At 46.1% G+C, this 20023-nt stretch overlaps 1 protein-coding gene across 13 annotated transcripts in view; it reads left to right on the top strand.

Annotated features, from left to right (window-relative positions):
* Positions 1-20023, top strand: part of Osbpl3 (oxysterol binding protein-like 3) — a 163028-nt gene that overhangs the window by 118468 nt on the left and 24537 nt on the right. For 7 of the 13 annotated variants that reach the window (XM_006506630.3, NM_001347213.1, XM_006506635.3 and 4 more), the window contains 6 exons: positions 1542-1672; positions 4594-4701; positions 9083-9217; positions 10419-10512; positions 14664-14914; positions 17713-17850. In XM_006506630.3, coding sequence (XP_006506693.1) covers positions 1542-1672; positions 4594-4701; positions 9083-9217; positions 10419-10512; positions 14664-14914; positions 17713-17850 — 857 coding nt within the window. The remainder of the gene's footprint in view (positions 1-1541; positions 1673-4593; positions 4702-9082; positions 9218-10418; positions 10513-14663; positions 14915-17712; positions 17851-20023) is intronic. The other 6 variants (XM_030255598.1, XM_006506634.4, NM_001163645.1 and 3 more) reach the window with 3 other exon arrangements.

Here is a 20023-nt window from a genome sequence, read left to right as displayed (position 1 = left end):
GTTTGCATGTATGAATTTGTGCATGTGCATGCCACAGCTCCTGTGTGTGTGTGTGTGTGTGTGTGTGTGTGTGTGAGAGAGAGAGAGAGAGAGAGAGAGAGAGAACAAGAACACAACCTTTGGTGTCAGTCCTCACTTCTATGTTTGGAACAGGGTTTCTTTGTTGTTCCCTGCTGGATAAGCCAGTCTGTCTGGTCCTGGGGAGTCTCTTCCTGCCTTCCATCTCACTATGGAATGCAAGGATTGCAGAGTCCAGTATCACACCCAGCTTTGCATTCGGTCTGGGCTCTCTAACACATGTCCTCATACCTGCATGCAAGCACTTAACCTGCTGAGCCCCGCTCACAGCTCCTGCCTCAGATTTTGAAGACTCCAGTTTGGGCATTTAGCTGATTCTGAAGTTCTCACGGAACCTGCGAGCTCCAGACCTCCGGGGGCTCGCAGAGTGGCTGTAAAATCAACCGAGGGGATCCGAGTGCACCAGCCGGAAGCAGGGCGGCCCCTTACTTGGAAATCACTTTGACCTTGCAGAAGAGCTGCAAGATTAGAACAAAGAACTTGCACAAGCCTCTGCCCATAGTTCTCAGTGTTCCCCATCCCCAGCGCATTCTACACACATGCTTATAGTGTTCTGAGATCCCTGTACTGTATGCCCTTCTATGAGGCTTTATGCTTTAGTGGATTTACTGGGCACAGTGAAGTTATCTAACTCGTGACACGTCACTGGGAAATGACACTTTGGTCTCCCGGTCACAATGTCAGCTTCTGAAAAATGTCTTTAATACCGTTCTCCCGTTGGGTACCAGATCTACACTCACCATTGTTCTTCATTGTCCTGGTTCTTCAGCCGGGATTAAGTGGAGACAGTCTTTCATAAAGTTGATACCTCAGTACCCTTGAAGAATACAGGGCAGTTTTAAATATCAGGATGTTCCGTTGTCTGTGGTTCCCTCCTGATCAGATCCAAGTTGCACACCCTTGACCGTCCTTCAGTACAGCACGACTGTTCTAAGTCATTGGAGATGGTGGTACCCAGCCTCACTGGTTGTTGATTTTGACCACCTGGTTGAGGTGCAGCCTGTCTCTTCTGATATAGAGATACCATATTTCCCTTATAGCCACTGAGCCTTGTTCTTAACTGTTTCTAGGACATAAACTGAATAGCGGTCATCTTAACCTCTAAGCCATAATGTCATGGGAGTCCTGGGCAGATTGACAAGTGTGTGTAAATGTTAAGAGATTCTATCTTTCCCCTGAGCCACACAGTTTCCCACCCACACAGGCCTCTCCCACACTCAGGCTCTCCTGCACAGGATTAGGGAATGCTAACTTATGTCATTTCATGTTGTCACCGGAGCCTAAAGGTTTCCATTAGAGGTCACTCCCACACATTCAATATGGTTTTAAAAGTCAATGTAGAATGTGCATTTGCCAAACTCAGAATACTTTGCTAAATTCTTGCATAAGAAGCACAGTTTCTACATTTAGTTTTTAATTATGCCTCTTCTTTGTCCCTTCTTGTAATGATTATATCTTTATAGTTTACTTCGCTTTAAGGTCGGCTTTCAATAGCATATCGGTGGAGAGAGAGAAACTGAAGCAGCTGATGGAGCTGGACACCTCCCCCTCCCCCTCCGCTCAGGTCGTCGGGCTGAAGCACGCTCTGTCATCCGTAAGTCGCTTGTCTGTCTCATCCATGTCTGCAAGTGTGCCCAGGCTTGTGAGTTACTAATAATTTCCATTTCCATGGTTGCATTGAAAATTAATGATTTTCATCGTTGAGTTGAATCTTGGGGAGAAAAACCAAACAAATTATCCAGATTATATTCAAGCCTTTCTTCAGACTTTACATATTCAAAATAATCCCAGACCATGGAAGCTAAGATTTTCTTAACTGTTTCTCTTAGTTTGATTTCTTCCAGTTTAACTGATTTTTTTTTCTGTTTCTATAGAACTCGTATGTCTGTGTGGCTGCCTTGCAGACATTCGTTGGCTAATGCTTACAAAGGCTGACATTTAGGAGAGTCAGTAGCTGTGAGGCATCATAACTATAGATGCACTGAATAAATAGCACAGGGCAGTGAGAAATGTCCAGTTTACAGGTCTTCCGTGTCCACTGCGAAGTGCTGATTCTACCTAATGCTCCTCAAATATGTGCATGCTGTGCTCTTTGATTAAATAGCACAAACCGTTTAGCTTGTTCCCCCTCACAGATGCAGGGATGAGTCATATGAATTGGCTTTCAGGTGACCATGCGTCTTCAAACAGGAAAACCACTGCCGGAGCCTCTGATGGGTTCCAGCACACCATTAGCACTCACACTTCTTTTCCTGCTCAGCTTCAGTTTCTTGCCCAGAATGGCTGGGCTGGATGGATACGCTGGGCTGGATGGATACGCTGTGCCCAGGGGCTCCATTGATACACTGTGCCCCGATGCTAACCGAGCAGCTGAAGGTGTCTGGCGCCTTAGCCTTGACGTCTCAGGAAGTCAGAGAACTTTTGAAACAGCATACATATTTGCTCGTTTCTCCTCACTTGTACTTTGGAATTTCTGCCTTGAGAAGAGAAAGCATGAGTGCTCATGTGGAACCTGTCTGAAGTACCACCGACTTGTATTTTGGGTCTGGTGGGAGAAAAGAATTTCAGGTTCATGTGACTAGATGCCACCATAAACACTGAAGGGGGAAAAAAGGTCCATTCATGTTTCCTGTTTGCCATGCTACTGAGAAAAACGATGCTACCTATGGACTGTAAGTTAATTAGTATATGTTGTCACATTACTCATGAACACTTGGCTGGTATTACACAGTACTTAGTGGGGATTCTTTAGGTACTTTCCTTCAGTGGCAATTCCAACTGAGCTATTTTTGGTTAGGCTTTTGAGACAGAGTCTTATAATAGCCCAGACTAGCCTTATGTAGTCATGTGGTCCTGCCTCCACCACCCTCATGTGCTTAGATTATAGTTAGGTGCCAACTATTCGATCTTTGGAGGAAAGATTATAAAGAATATTGACTCACTCCACACATAGAGTCTCCATTTTTTTTCTTATGGTTGGAGGGAAAACGACGTCTTTTGGATCTTGGGAGCAACTGGCTCCACTGGGTTGGTGCTTTTGAGTCTATGCCTTTTTCCTGAGGGTTTATTTCTTCCTGGTACACACATTCTCACAGTTCCAGTCTGAGGGGCTGTTACTGCTTTTAGAAGGGACCTCTGATGGAGGTCCCTAAAGTTCCTTCCTGTCTTCCTCATGTCCCTTCCCCTTCTCACAGAGGTCCAGCCTTGTCTTGCTAATCTGCTTGGCCACACTCATTTGACCATGTTTTGTAGGCCAGACTTACATTTTCTAAGGAATATGCTTGTACATACATTAACAGTTTGGGAATAAGATAAAAATGACTAGATTTCTGCGTTAAGACTTGTTGCTTCAATTTTTTTTTTAGAATAATCACAGAACTATTACAATGAATCTATGGATACTGAATTTTTTTTTCCAAAACAGGGTTTCTCTGTATAGCCCTGGCTGTCTTGGAACCCACTTTGTAGACCAGGCTGGCCTCGAACTCAGAAATCCGCCTGCCTCTGCCTCCCAAGTGCTGGGATTAAATGCGTGCGCCACCACCGCCCAGCTTGGATACTGAATTTGAGAGACACATACAACACACACAGTTTCTAGACGATGTGTTGCCTCATAGAGGTGCCAGGCATGGTGACCTTGTAATCCCAGTCCTTGGGAAACATAGGCAAGTGTGAAGAGTCCAGCCTGGGCTCCAATGTGAGACCGTATCCCCTATGTTCAACAGTGATGATAAGAAAGGGAATACGTGAAGCCCTTGCAGAGATCCAGGCGGTCAGGAGAGTCTGGCCGCACCTAATGATAGACCTGTAGTCATGAAATGCACAGGAGGGCCAGATGAAGCAAGTGCATATCTTGCTTTTTCTGTGAGCGAGGTCCCAGCCAATAGGCTGAGGTAGGAGGAGGGACCACCCCATGAGGGAATAAATCAGTAGCTTGTCTGGCAGTTTCTTTTATGTTTACAGCTCACACCCACCCTTTGCAAGCATCACGGTCCTTTAGCCTCTACTGTGTCTGAGTAAAGTTTGGCTTGTACATATTTTGAAAAATAAATCGTCTTATTCCCCAAAATGGATAAGTCACCAGCACACTTCGAAGATCCATGGCAGCTGGACTGTTAATTAAATCACACTGGGCCCATGTCCACTGGCATCTTGTCAAGGATGGGAGGAGCTAGGAATCACTAGGTCGGTGGGGGTAGCGTTGGGGAGCTGGCCCATAGATCAGCCTGGCAGGAAATAAAGATACTGACTGTGGGTCACACACCTTAAAAGCTGATGTTTGACTTCTTCTGCCAACTTCACTAACCTCTTTCCACTTCAATTAACATGGAGTAGCCTGGGCTGGACTGTGACCTCCCAGCCTCTCCCTGGAGCGATGGGGAAGCCCAGACACATCCCGAGGATGTCACATCCAGGGGATCTTCGCTCCTTGAGTTGCTTTCCCTAGTCCCCTGCTGAGTTTTCCTGAACCGTCCATTTACTAATACAGCCCTGCTATTTTTTAACATATTCCAGGCCCTAGCACAAAACACAGATCTTAAAGAACGCTTACGCAGAATCCATGCGGAATCTCTGCTCCTCGACCCGCCCGCTGTTCCCAAGCCGGGGGACAACCTGGCAGAGGTGGGTAGGTTTCTCGCCTGCTAACTGTTCTCTGCAACTGCCACCTGTCCTGGGTGCCCTCTGTCCAGCTGCATGGCTTTTGCTTCACCCCCTTGAGTGTCCGCCATGCCTCTGGCCTCCCCTGGCTACAGCTGGGCTCTTGTGTTGCAAAGCCTTGCTGGCAGAATGCTACTTAGCACTCTTCAGCCACCTCCTTCCTTCGTGTCTCCCTCCATACCTCATTTCCCTCTATGGTCGCTATAGTGGGAACTATAGAGTGGCAAACGTTTCTCCTTGTCATTTCTGAAGAAACCTGAGTTTCTGTGATCCAAAGTGCCCACCCAGTTCCTTGCCCGAGTCTTTTTGTGTCCTGTAAAAGCCATGCTAATCTTTACTGTGACTGTCCCTTCTACCTTCTTCTTCTTCCTCTTCCTGCTTTATTTTTTCCTCTTTCAGAACACAGCTGTATACTCCTAGGGGAAAAAAGATACTGCACTACAACTGAAATGGATTAGTGAGTGAACACGCGTTAGAAAGGCCTTTTACGAGATGTGACATAGTTTAGCAGCTTAGTAGGAATTTGCCTCCTGGACCCTAGTTCAATCCATACTTAGATCTCACACACACACACACACACACACACACACACACACCCCTACCTTGATGGGCCTCAGCACGTATCCTGCTGACAGTAGCCTGTTTTAAGCCTGAACTCTTTGACTAGTCTGGTCCTTTCAGGTTTGCACATTAGCAGCTAACACAGGGCCTAGTCTGTGCCACATCTAGCCAGCACTAAGCATCTCTAGCTATACATTGATTTCCAAGCCATTCTTACCTTTTATATACATTATTATCATATGAATTACATCTGCATGTTTTATGATTAAATAGATAACCTGCGCTGCGCATTTGTGAACCATGTCCAGTGGATATCAGTCAGGCTTTTGGTTTTGAGATGAAACCGAAATCCCAGGTCTAGAAAAATGCACATTTGTGGGACTAACCTCAAAAGAAATGACCAGAAAGCTGAAATGTTATGGCCTGTCCAGGAGGAGGATAGCAGGGCCTTGCACTTGTCCCTCCGCAGTGGTCTCAGTTTGGCTGTGTCTCTGTCTCATTTATTTCCTCTTTCCTAGAATTTCTATTTCCAATGCTTTATCCTTTTTTTCCTGCCACTGAGTGACTCAGGCTCTTTCCCAGCAAGGAAAAGCCTTTGTAGCCTTCAGGAAGTAACAACAGAAATAAATAATGGCCACACAGGCTGAAACATACCCTCAATCTTGTGTGTGTGTGTGTGTGTGTGTGTGTACTAACTTTAAATTTTGGTTATTTAAATCATTTCAAATATTTGTTCATTGTGTGAATGGTGTGTACACACGCATGTACCACATGTACATGTGCACACATGTACCACAGGATATGTGTGGGGTAAGAGAGCAGCTTTTGGGAGTCAGCTCTCACTTTCCAGGATGTGGGTTCTGGGGATTGAAGTTAGGCTTGGTGGCAGGTGCCTTTATAGGCTGAGTATCTGACCTGCACTGTGAGTCACTTTGTAGGTGACTCCCAGGAGCCGCAGACTTTTACAGCCAATGACAGACCCCCCAACAATAGGTTTAGCCCACAGGCTTCTGCTTTTCTGGTCTCCCACTGTTCACTTACTTTCTGTTGCCTTCTTTGGCTGCACAGAGGAACTACTGCTGGTGTTGGGCCTAAATGTGACACTCTAATATCACCAGTATAATACACAATCTTATATTATTTTAGATTAGAAATCAAAGGCCGGGGCTCACAGAGACTGAACCACCAACCAAAGAGCAGGGGCTGGACCTAGGCCTCCTACACATTTGAAACAGATATGCAGCTTGGTATTCCTGTGAGTCCCCTAACAATTGAAGGGGGACCTGTCCTGGACTCCTTTGCCTGCCATTGGATCCCCTTCCCCTACCTGAACTGTCTGGTTGGGCCTCAGGGGGAGAGAATGTGCTTAGCCCTGCTGGGATTAGATGTCCCAGGGTGGGGTGGTACTCAAGGGGGGGGGGTCTCCCCTTCTCCTCAGAGAAATAATGGGGGAAGGGATTTGTAAGGGAAGGACTGGGAGGAGAGGAGGGAGGAAGGCTGAGATCAGTATGTAAAGTGAGTGAAAAATAAATTATTAAAAAAATCAAAGACCAAGTGAGAGTAATAACTTCTATATCTAAGTGGTATTTAAGAATGAATGTGATGTAGCACTCAGAAGACAGGGGCAAAAGGATAGTGTGAAGCCAACCCAAGGTCAGGTACTGAGTTTCAGGCTTGTCTAAGATAATAGTAAGACTGTTGCAAACAAATAAATACATCCCATTGACGGCATCTTTAAAACTATAATTAAAAAAAAAAAAACAAACCTAAGAGAAGATAACTTAATTCCTTTATTTATATGTGGGGTTTTTTGCTCTGTTTTTATATTAGGATGGAGCCCTGGGCATTATTGTACACACCCTTAACCTTGTTTCATTCTATGGAGTAAGGGCTGGTAGTTGTAATTTAGAAATAGGGAAAAGCAAAGCCCAGAGCAGTTAAATAACTTCCACCAGAAGCACAGCTTATGAAATCAGGATGTAAATCCAGAGCATGTGTTCTTACCACAGTTTCAGACTTCTGCATAACCAGGAATATGCTGCTGAGCCCGAAGGCCTGGTGCTCGTGGAAGGTCCTTTCCTTAAAGTGAGGTGGAGACCCGGGGACCATCTGCCTCAGACATGGATATGGCTTTATAGTTCTCCTTCGAGAAGAAATAACTAGATGGATAAGAAAGGCATCAAACTTCAATGGGAAAGGCAGACTATTTAACAAATTAGGTCAGCGCAGCTGAAAGCGATTTGAAAAGAAGCTTAAGTTTTATTCTGTTGTGTGCTAAAATTCAAGTTAAATATGAAAGTTGAGACAAAATTTGATTCAAATATTTGTCAAACTGCTAGGATAAGGGTTTCCTAAACTAGAGAGTAATACATTTTCAAAAGTGTCAACTGAATTTGACTTTTTATAGTGAAATATTTATGAAATGAGGCGTGTAAAATAAATGAATGAATGAATGAATGAACAAATGAGTAGATAAAGCCTTCAGTGAGGATGACAGGCTTAGCTAATGCCAAATCAGCGTTACTGTCTTTATTCTGCGAACGAAGACCTTGTAATACCAAGTAACGGAAGCCATCAACAAACAGCAGGAACAGATATCCACACTCACCAGCACACAGCTATGGGGTTTGTTTCTGTGGAATTTTAAAAAAACTTTTCTTTTTCAAGTCAGTCGTGAGGTGTTTAACTACTAGGATATATTCAGGGATGTCATCGGGGCACAGGGTGTGTTGACGAGTTGATCAGAGCATCCTGAACTCATGAGACCTTTGGGTTTGACAGCATCTGCCTGGACTGCCTTTCAGCCTGCTCTGTGGCTCCCTTGCCAGATGCATGACAAGAGTCACCCCAGCCAGCCAGCGAAGTACCTGGGCTGATGAGGGACTCAATTCCAGGAAATTACCTTGTCCTAAGTTAGTCCTCACCAGGGTCTAGCTCCCACGAGTCAGAGTTAAGGTCACCTTCCCCTCCACTTGTGTAGCCCAATGTCTGTTGGTGGTTCTTGTCCGCTGTGTACACGCCCGCAGGCCAGAAGCCTTTTCTGGTCTCCTCGTTCCTCTGTGATTGACGATGTGCAAATATTTGCTTAATTCATTGAATGGGGTTGAAATTTTGCTTGCAAATAGAATAGAAAGCACACTCACTGACTATCCGGATCCTTCCCTGAGCATGAGTCTGGACTCAGTGGGGTGAAGAATGGGGGAATGTGAGAAAAGAGGAGAGTGTTGCTCCGCTAAATTGTTAGTCATACCAGGGCCCGAGGCTTCCTTTTCTTTAAGAGTCATTGTAAGTAAAGAGAGACAAGAAAATTATTCCCACTCCTCCATGAATAAGGGATGGTCTACCACCATAGGCACCTCTGGCCCAAAAGAGAGTTGTTTGTTGACGGCCCCTTGGCAGCAGCCTGTTGGCCTCTGAGTATGCAGTGAGACACCCCGCCTGATGTCAGCCAGCACTGAGCAGTTTAGTGTGGAAAGAAGCCCGCTGAGCCTTAGAGACTAAAAGGGCGTGCCTCAGACTCGGGGCCCTCCTCCTCAGCAGAACACAACTGGTTTGTGCTTGAGACTTGTGGCATGTGCCTGAGCAAAGTGAAGTGAAGTCTCCGTCTGGGAGAGAACTTTGCTTCTCACCTTGTTTCTGTGAGGCTCACTTCTCATTGGAAGCTCCGAGTCTCCTGCTTGCATGGACCTGGGACCCAGTGTTTATGCAGTGAAATCCTTTGTGTGGCTTGTTTCTCTTGAGTCTGTTCTAAATCCGTGCAATTTTATTTCTGCCCTGCCACTAGGAAAACTCCAGGGATGAGGGCCGAGCCCTGGTGCACCAGCTCTCCAATGAGAGCAGGCTGTCTATCACCGACTCCCTTTCTGAGTTCTTCGATGCCCAGGAAGTTCTGCTGTCTCCTAGCTCTTCAGAAAACGAGGTAGGAGCACTGTGTTCAGTCATCTCCTTCATGAATTGGCTTGACAAACAGAGTAGTAAAGATTTGTCAACAAAAATGCTGGACTCCACGGCTCCTCCCACCATTACTTTGAAGGTCTGCTTGTAACACACCCCCAAACACAAAGTGATACGCTTGAAGAGAATGTGGAAAATGTGCCTTCCCTCTGTTTCTGTCACTTAGACTTTTTGCGATTTCCCATTCCTAGTTGTGTGTTCTACCTCCGCTTAAACCTGCTTATATTCTGTGCAGGTTTTTTAATCATTCTAATTTATGTTATACATTGTATACTGTTACTGTCTGATATGTTTGTTATACTACTTTAAACTTATAAACATTGTTTTAAATGGATGCATAAAATACCTTACTTTCTGGAATAGGCAAACCCCACAGTTATCCTCTATATTTAATGTAACCCATTAAATATAGAGGAATATAATATAATATAATATAATATATTTATATATGGTGTATGATTTATAAAAATTATGGTTTTGTTTATGTATTTATTCCCAAGGAAGAGTATGTTTTGACAATGAGTTCAAAGGTTAGCTGTCCACCCTTTTACTAAAATATTAGCATGCTATGGAAATAAGAATTTTTATGACGACAGCAATAGCGTTGGAATTTTCTGTTTGTTTTTCTTGTGAGAACCAAGAAGAATACAGAAGGATTTCCTTCCTCCCTCCTCTCTGCCCTCTTTCCTCCTGTCTTTCTTCCTTTCTTCCTGTGCTGGGTATTGAACTTGGGTCCCCTTCATCTCCTCCTTCCTAGGCAAGCACTTGACCTAAATCCTCAGCTTTAGCTTGCTTTCTTTCTTCTTCCTTTTTTCTTTCTTTTTTCCTTCCTTCTCTCTCTCTCTCTCTCTCTCTCTCTCTCTCTCTCTCCCTCTCCCTCTCCCTCTCCCTCTCCCTCTCCCTCTCCCTCTCCCTCTCCCCTCCCCTTCTCTCCTCTCTCTCCTCCCCTCCCCTCCTCTCCTCTCCTCTCCTCTCCCCTCCCCTCTTTCTTTGAGCATTACCTAGGCAGATTGAGAGGGGTTCTATAAAAATAGAACCCCAAATTATTTCTGTGGATTTGTAATGTGAGGGAGGTGTGCTTGGCCATTTGGAGCAGGTTTTTTTTCAGAAAGGCTGCTCTCTTCTCTGCCCTGTCTTTCATGTGTGCTATCTCTTCTTTCTCACAGATTTCTGATGATGATTCATACGTCAGTGACATAAGTGATAATCTGTCCTTAGACAACCTCAGTAATGATTTAGACAATGAAAGACAGACCTTGGGTAAGTGTTGCATTAAAGGATCTCAGAAGCCTGCGCGCGCACGCGTGCGTGTGCGTGTGTGTGTGTGTGTGTGTGTGTGTGTGTGTGTATACATGATTTCACATGTGCATGTACATGTGCCTGGGGTCAACCTTGGGTGTCATTCATGGGTATCAGTTTTTGATACAGGGTCTCATGCTGACACTTGGGCTTGTCACTTAGTCTAGACTTGGTGGCCCAAGAGCCCCAGGGATCCACCTGTCTGTGCCTTCCCAGTGCTAAGATAAGTATAATGCCTTGTGTGCGCGCGCACATTCACACGCGCGCACACACACACACATGCACATCACATTGTGGCATTGAATGCTACATAAATAAATGAATGTAGTGTTTAAAGAAAGGTATAAATTATAATGTGAATGTAAGCTGTGGGGTCCCTGGAGTGTCTGGCTAATCCTCAGCAGCCTATGACTTCAGGAAGCAGCATACAGTCGGGTTAGGAAGATGCTCGTAGTCCTCTGGGTACACAGCGCTCTGCACAGGTGCCCGAACATCACACAGTCTCAGTGTTGGTTTCTGGTTTGCCACATTCAATACTGAAGTCGCCATCCACCACCCATTTTCATACCTACACCGAGGACAGGGACTGTACCAGGTGCCTTTATTTTCGTGTCTCAGCTCAGCTAATGTTTGTGAACTATGCCAATAGATGATGTAAACACTTCAGGGATTAAGCAGCAGGTGGGTGGCTCCCCACCATCTACAAAGCCTCCCTTCAGCATAACATGTTGAAAGGAAGAGACCGTGCTCTGTAGAGATTCATCCCTTGATAGGAAAACCTGAAACCCCATGAGTTTGAAGTAGAAGGTCAAGGATACGAGTGTGAGCTACTTTCTATGCAATCAGAGAATGAGAAGGAAAATGAAGAGATGTCACACACTCACTCTCTTTCTCCCTCTGTGAGCACAGAGTGCTGTGAGCACTGAAATGGTGCTCCAGCTGCCTAGGAGGATGACTGATGCTGAGGCCCCTCCCCCAGAGAGTAAGGAGGATGCAGAGGTAAAGCCAGAAGGAGGGTTGGTCCAGAACATAGACAACGACTATGGTGCATCAGCCGCAGCCAAGATGAGCATAGCTAGGCTGTCAGGCCGCTTCTCCAGCTTAGTCCATACTGTTTGGCTCAAACACAGCACATACTGGGCAGACCTTCCTTCATCTGAACTTGAGCACTGGAATCAGATGTCTTCAGTTCTCTTCAGACAGTCTCTGATGGTGACAGCTTCTAGACATCTTGAAAAGATGCCTGCAGAAATAACCTTTACTTATGTCCTATGACTGCTTGCGTATTGAAAGAAGAAGAACGAACACACATTCTGTCCGTGGGTGTAGCTCAGTTGGTAGGGCGCTTACTTAGGATGCATGAGGTTCTGAGTTCTATCCCCAGCACTGCATAAAGCCAGATATGATGGTGCTTGCCTGTAAAGCCAGGATTAGGGAGGTAGAACCAGGAAGATCAGAAATTCAAGGGCATTCTTGATTGCATAGAGAGTTCAAGTCCAACCTATTTGATAGATGAGACTCTGTATCAGGGGAGAAAATGAAAATGAAAAAAAACAAAAAACTGCACCGGGCGCTCTTCAGTTATTACACTAGAATTTCCCCAGAGTGCACCGGGGACACTAAGTGGTCAGGATGCTTCCTATCGGTTTCATTCCCAAAATAGCACAGGTCATGTGGCAGGACCCGTTCCTGTCCGAAGGCCCCAGAAGTCGCTGAGAATGTAGACTGAAGGGCATTTTTTGAGTACCAGCCCCCTCTCTAGTCCTTGCTGGTTGTGTGTGCTCATCCCGCCTCTTTGCCTTCTTTCTCACCTATAAAGTGGGCATAATAACATCGTTGACTTCAAGAAGTATCCTAAAAGCTCAGAAGAGGCTGAGGCAACCTGCAGCAGCCGAGTGGCTGTGGAGGCAGAGTCTCTGAAATGTCAGACTAGTACATCAAAGAAAATCTGAGACTCTCCTGCAAGGTTGTTTCTCAAGATGCCATCATTTTCTGCTATGCACCTGTGTCAGATTTTTGCCCATTTAACCAGTTAAAGTAAGTGTGGCACTTAATTGGATGCTTAACTTACCGTGAGACTTCACAGCATGGCTCCGGTTTCAGGCTTTTCTGTTCATCAAGGCTGCCTCCTTGTTCAGAGGTTTGGCTGTGCAGTGAGTAAATGCGTGTTTATGTTCAATAAATGAGCACACACCAGGAAGTGGTGTGTGCTATCCATCAGTACAGTGAAAAGATGCCATCTGAAAGCAAAAGGACAAGGAAGAGCTGTCAGACCTTGAGGCAGAGAGGTAGGCAGTAAACGTACGCACATCATTCACCGAAACCTCCGTGGACCCAAGTCCGCGTGAAACTGGAAAAGCAGACATAAAAACAAAAGAAAGGAAAGAACTGCCCAGAGAAGCATTCTAGAACTCACCAGGAAGTTCTCCTGTGTCAGTTAATCGGGTGGTAATAGTGTCCCCCTAGCAGTTTGACACCATTTAAAACAGTGATGCTGGGTATGGAGGCATGCATGTAGAATCCCAGCGCTTGGTAGGCTGAGGCAGGAGAATCACACATTCAAGTCTAGCCTGGGGTATATAAAAATGCCCTGTCTGAAAGTACCGTGGTAGAGGGCAGTGAACAAATAACGGCCAGCTGGGGCAGGAATCAGGAGATGAGTGTCCACAGATGCTCTTGTCTTGTGGGAAATGGTGTGCAGCTGAGCTGGTCGGGCGTCTTGTCACGGAGACAGTCTCCTGAGGTGGGGTCTTGTCACGGTGACGACAAGCTCCTGAGGTGAAGAGCTTGATTGAGGAGGGCAGGTTTCCTTTGGCTCACGAGTTCAGAGGTTTCGGCCTTTGGTCCTTTGCTGCATTGCTGTGGTCTGAGGAGCGGGGAGGATGTGGAGAGGATGTGATGGAGCAGGGATGCTCACCTCATGGAGCCCAGAAGCAGAGGTGGGAGGAAGGAGCTGGCTCCAGGGCCTGCTCTCTCCCACCCCACCTATTGTCCACTCACTATAGAGCAGGAGTCCTGGATCAAACCATTCCTGATCCAACCAGTTCTCATCGCAACTGGATCCATCAGCTTCAGCACATGAGTGGGGGTGTAGATGTTCCACATCTACTCAGTTGCCTTTCAGATAACATTCACACCACACTAACCAAAAGTCTAAATGCGTTTAGAGCCTCTCAGGGCAGGTCCTCACCTGCATGTGTTGATAAAATGATTGGAGGTCCGGGCGGGCGGGCAGTTTGTGATAATCACTCCTCTTGGTTGTTGTTGAGTTTCTTTGCATTTGTTTGTTTGTTTGTTTTTGCATCATAGCTGAGCATTGAGAAAAAGTTAATGGCTCAACAGTAATGACTGATTTGAAACATTTTATGATGTTTCTATAACATGGAATATTTTTACAATTACTAAAAAATGATACTATTGAAGAATTTAAATAACTAAAATGTATTTCAGACAGCTGAATAAGCAGAACATGAAAAGGCCGTACAGTATGAGGAACACAGGTGAAGAGTACACTAACTTACCGATAGTTCCAGATGTTCATGGATACTATCTGGGTTGGTAGAATAATAGATGGAAACGATTTTTTCTTATATATTTAGAATAAATACAGGTTAGCCAGTAGATAGTGCACAGCAATCCCAGTACTGGAAATGTGGAAACAGTTGGTTGTGAGTCTAAGGCTAGCCTGGGCTACAGAATAAGACCGCCACATCCCAAACAACGGTAAACACACAGAGTTGATTTTTTAGAATTGGATGTGTTTAAGTTTTTGAGGTTATACCAATCTCACCTCCTATTGGCATAGAAACCCCATTTCCATTTGTATTCTGAATATGAAAGCCATGCAGAGCTAGCTTTTGAGTGGGAACTTGAAAGTCTCCCCAGGAATGGTTTGATTTATTTAGATTTATTTAGCAGTGCTGGGGCTTGGTGCACAACACATGCTCCACTGTGGAGCTGCACCCCAGTCCTGAGTCTTGCTGTCTATTTGTTCAGAAATCTTTTGCCAATTTCTAGCTCTCTACCATACACTGGTTATATTCATGGATGACTTTAAATGGTGAAATGAAAACAGAAGCTTCCCAGAGTCAATCAGGCTTCCTTCCTTTCAGGGCCTGTTCTCGAGAGTAGTGGGGAAGCCAGATCCAAAAGGAGGACCAGCTTGCCGGCACCGGGTCCCAACACCAGTAGCGTTAGCTTGTGGAGCATCCTGCGCAACAACATTGGGAAGGACCTGTCCAAGGTGGCCATGCCGGTGGAGCTGAACGAGCCCCTGAACACGCTGCAGCGGCTCTGCGAGGAGCTGGAATACAGCGAGCTTCTGGACAAGGCCTCGAGAATCCCCAGTCCCCTGGAGAGGATGGTGAGGACCCCACCTCCCGCACGAGTCTCCCGAGCCATTCTGAGCCCAGAGGCTCTAGGCCTCGTTTTGATTGCTCCTTTGAAATCATGGCCATCTCTCAGAAAATATGCAGTCCTCCCCTGCCTGACTGTGAGCAGCCACCGCATCTAAAACTGCCTTTGGGGAAGCGAGGGGCTCCTGCAGCTGGTGCCTGGGGGCGGGTGTTTCTGTTCTTCTTGTGCTTGCTCTTTCTCTGGAAGCTTCCATCTGATGGTTCTGATAGGCCTGGCTGGAAAACATGGCTTTAAGCTGTGTTTATTTTTACTACCCTCAGAATTTAATCTCCTGAGTTGTTTCTCTCATCCCGAGTAAATTTCCCTTGAGAATGTTTTTGTTTATTTCTGGAATTGGCCCATTCGTTCCTACGCTTTTGGAAAATATCATTCACAGAAGGACATTTTACATGAAATACCAGAAAAATTCCTCTCTCCCTTCCTCTGTCCTCCCTCTCTCCCCCACCTAGGGTTATTTAAATAAACAACGATGTTTGTAAAACTCCTGAAAATTCTAGTTCAGGAGACAGTTCTTCCAGCTTCCTCACATGTGAGCTGGTGGTCACAGGATTCCTTGCCTGTGTAGTGAGCTGGGACTCCAATGTCCTTGCCCCACGAAGATTTTTTTGCTTGCTATTTGCTGCCTGGCTAAATTGGAGAGGAACCTCCCCCGTGGGTGGGGCTTCACAGAACTAGGCAACAACATCCCACACTACCTGCAACAGAGGATGCAGACCCCTTCAGACTCCACACAGCCCTCAGTTCTGACCCTCATAGAGTTTCTTAGCTGCCATGATTTGGATATGAAAGGGGAACCCTCAGATCTTGCTAAAAGAGACATCCCGTGGTCATTTGGCCTGATCTCTGGGGTCTTCTCATCAAAGAGATTTTCTCTCTTGATACTAATGATCATAAGTGTCAAACCACAAGTCGTGAGTTTGCCCTTCTTGTTAAATTTCCCCAGAGAGTGTCTCCTGAAGACAGGAGACAGGAAGTGTCTACGGCAGATGGTAAAAGTCGGCATTTATGGCAGCTTGGTTCAAAGAAGATGATTCGCTTTGAACATGAAAATATTCTTAAATGTGTCTCTCTCCTGTGGCAGTTTAGAACCCTTAAGATGTTCAGCAGTCGATCCCTGCACTTGCCTGTGATCAGTGTTCAGCAACTGATCCCAGCACTTGACTGTGAACAGATATTTGTGGGAAAGCACAGCTTCCAGCCTGCAATCCCATACTGGGGAAGCTGAAGCAGGAGGATTGGGGCCGACTGATTTCCTGTTCCTGACCTTGAACAAAAGTTTGAGCTGAGCATAGTACAATCGCACCTGTAATCTCCACACTAGGGAAGAGGGCTGATGCAACTCCAGGCCAGCGTGACCCATAATGTAAGATCTTGTCTCAAAAAAAAAAAAAAAACAAAACAAAAAGAGAATCAGAAAGTTTCAAGCAACACCAAATGTCCTGAGCATGGCCAAGGAGCTGAAGCCACAGCCCAGATGACCCCTTCTCTGCTTTGAGGTCACCACATTCTCCTGTGTGGCTCCTGTGTAGGCTCTTCGCGTCACCAAAGGGGAGATTTTGTTCTGCCTGCCTCTCCTTACTTCCAGTATCATGGATAACAGTGTGTTCTTTAGTTTGCTGTAACATATTTGTGCATGTGTGTGCTTGAGGGACTTTATATGCACCACATGTGTGTAGGAGCCCTCAGAGGGCAGAAGAGGATGTTGGATGCCCTGGACCTGCAGTTAAGGAGGTTGTGAACCACCATGTGGGTGCTGGGAACCGTGCTCTGGTCTTCTGCAGGAGCAGCAGTGATCTTAAACCAAGAGCCACCTCTCCAGCCCTGTATTTTAAAGGAGACTCAAGGTGTTTGGCATTCCACTTAGAAAGTGAGCTTTCTGTTTGGTGTGTTGAAAGCTAAGGAGACAGAGAGAGAAAAGGAAGCTGCTTAGAAATGTGTGTGCGGTCTAAGCAGGAGGGCCTGACTTTGATCCCTAGAACCTATGTAAAGGCTCGTGGAGTGGTAACCCTTAGCACTGGAAGTTGGCAGGACAGGTGGCTTCCTGGAGCTTACTGACCAAACTAGTGAACTCCACGTTCAGTAACAGACCCTGTCTCAAAGAAATACGGAGAGGGGAAGCAACTAAGGAAGACACCTGATTCTGACCTCTCACCCCCACAATACATGCTTACTCCAACACATGACATACATGTGCACACATGCACACACATAGAGACACAGCCAGTGATAGATGAGACTGAGCTGAGTATAGCACATCTTTCCTTCTCAGGGTGTAACAGTGACTCTCACAGTTCCTTTGCTCAGTGTGAATTTTAAGTTTCTGGGTGTCTACTATATTAATTGGTGATTAGTTCAGTGTACTGTATTTTCTGAATTTAGGGGGATCCTTTGGCTTCCATGTCCTCTCACCATCTGCCCTGACACCCTGGTGTTGGGTCAGCCCACACTGCCTGGGTGCATGGAGGATCTTTAGCGTTGGCATGCTGTTGGATGAATTTCGTCCCCTCAATCAGATCTTGGCTTTCAGGTTTCAATCACCAGAATAAGTAGGCGGTTCAAACTGGTTGACTTGCCTCTGGGCCCAAAAGAACATTATTTAAACCTACAGTTTACACCTAAGTTGCTTGAGTTGTCTTTAAACCAAAAAACAATCCTTGTCTTTCTGAAATAGAGGCTTTATTTCTTTATGACAGATTTCTTGGTGACACAGAAGTAAGCCAGTCCCGTACTTCCTTCTGTTCACAGGTGTACGTAGCAGCCTTCGCCATCTCCGCATATGCATCCAGCTACTTCCGAGCAGGCAGCAAGCCGTTTAACCCGGTCCTTGGAGAAACGTACGAATGCATCCGACAGGACAAGGGTTTCCAGTTTTTTGCCGAGCAGGTGATATGTGCTCTTTGTGTTTGTTGAGAGCATTGCTTTGCCTGCTATTAAATGTGCTTCTGAAATATTTATTTTCCCCCTTTCACTGGCTTCAAAAGGACTGAGATAATTACAGGCTTGGCAACATAAATCCAGGATCCATTTTCTCTCCATGGAAGCCCAGCTACCACCCACGGCACACGGGCCTCAGTAACTCTGAGCACCTGCTAGGTTCCATGAAGCAGCAGCAGCAGCAGCAGCTGTAGTAGCAACAGTACTTGTTCCCCTTCAGATCATTAGTAAAAGGATGTGCCAAGGCACAGAGCCTCTGACCAGAGTGCGACTTATAGGTTGAAAGTGTGTCCGAACAGTTGGCACCACCATTATGGAGCCTGGCTACCTCTCAGAGTAGACGTGGTCACATCAGTGCAATGGTCTAGAGTTTTACTCAAGAGGGATCACTCATGTGTGTATTTATTATTTAGAGCAATAAGCAGTGTCCTTTTTTTTTTTTAATGTTTCCTGTGTGCCTAGTACTATTGCAGATGCCCAGACCCCACAGTGGAATGGGAGGCTGTAGAGACAGACAAAGAGTCCCTGTCCTCATCTAGTGGATAGCCATGTTGTCCTTCTGTGGCCTGGGGTCCGTGAGATCCTTCCACGAAAGTTAGCATGGAAGGTTCGGGAACCTCGCAGCTCACATTAGAAGTGCAGTTCTGTTTCAACAGACTGTAGAACTCTGGGCAACTTAACTTAGCCTCTTTGTGTGTCAGTTTCCTCTTTAAAGTGGGGGTGACAGCCACCACCAGTGATCTGTGGGGACAGAGAAGGGTCTGGTCTATGAAGTTTGGCTGCTCTGTGAGATTCCTGTCCTTATTGCTGTGTGAGGGCTCGAGTGTACCGGGGAATGAATACCCCCATGTGTTTGCCCATGTGGAACACTCCTTCAGCTAAAATAGAAATCGCACCTTTAGAAAGATGAAAAGCACCTTCCTCCCCTTTCAGGAGACTACGTCGTCCTTACTTTGATATATTTCTCTCTCAACTCCTAGAAAACTGAGGATAAAGAGGGAGTGGGGGAGGGGGTGCTGAAACATTCTCTGCCTTCTGGTTATTTTTGTCAATGGATTTGCATTATAGGACTGGGAGAGACAGAGTGGTGAGCTTGGCTTTTCTTTTCTGCCGCCCACCCTTTGTCTCTCTTTTTCTTTGAGATGATCTCACTGCAGATGCAGTCTGGCCTCAAACACACTCTCTTCTGGCCTCAGGCACTTGAGTAAAGGGATTACAGGTTCAAACTTCCACACCCAACCTCCCAGAAACTAAAGAAACTGCTTGTCCTAATGTAGTATAGGCTGGGAGTGGTCATGCCTCAGGTAGGAGGGCTGAGAGTTCAAGGTCAGCCTTGGCTCCATAGAGAGGTCTGGAGCAGCTTAGGCTGCCTGTGAGACCCTACCGCAAAGAAGACAAATGCAGAAACCTAAACCCAGAACAAGTGTGTTCCCTGGAACTCAGGAAAACGAATATACAGACACCCCAAATGTATTGCCAGTGGCTTCCCAGGTGAAAAATCAGATAAATGTTGCTTAATATGGGCAGAGGGGGAGGCTAAATCGGTAGTTAAGGGATCCAGTAATCTGTCTGATTCAAATTCAGCTGGGTTATTTAAATACTGAACTCAAAATGGAATGAGGATAAATGAAAACATGATTTGGTTACCATGGTGTTATATGCACTCTTGTAAAAAGAAAAAAAAAATGAAGGCCCAAAATAGCCCCAAACTACAGCTGACAATCAGGGCAGGAGGAAGAGCTGTGAGGGGAGAGGGGCATGTGAGGTGGGAAGGTGAGGGGCAGCCATGGAGCCCTGGAGGGGTGGCACCAGTCATGGGGTCTGCCAGCACATCTGCTGTGGCACTTGGAGAGGAGGACCAGAGTCCAAGGGCAGGTACCCCTGTGCCCAGAGACATCACCAGAGAGGACCAGATACCTTAGTCTGTATGAACTGGATCCCAAGGCAAAAGCAAACACACAAAAACCATCTGGCCGTTGTCTGCAGCAGAGGCTGTGCCCCTGTTTGCTTGGTGTGCAGCCTTTCGTATGGAGCCTCAGCCCATGGAGCCTCAGCTGTGTCCTCTTCCAATGGGAGTGACAGTGCATGGCCTGTGGAAGGATGCTGGCACAGTAATACGCTC

The sequence above is a fragment of the Mus musculus genome, chromosome 6, assembly GCF_000001635.26.
Source record: "Mus musculus strain C57BL/6J chromosome 6, GRCm38.p6 C57BL/6J".
In the NCBI taxonomy this organism is placed as follows: domain Eukaryota; kingdom Metazoa; phylum Chordata; class Mammalia; order Rodentia; family Muridae; genus Mus; species Mus musculus.
This window is presented reverse-complemented; position numbering and strand designations above follow the sequence as displayed.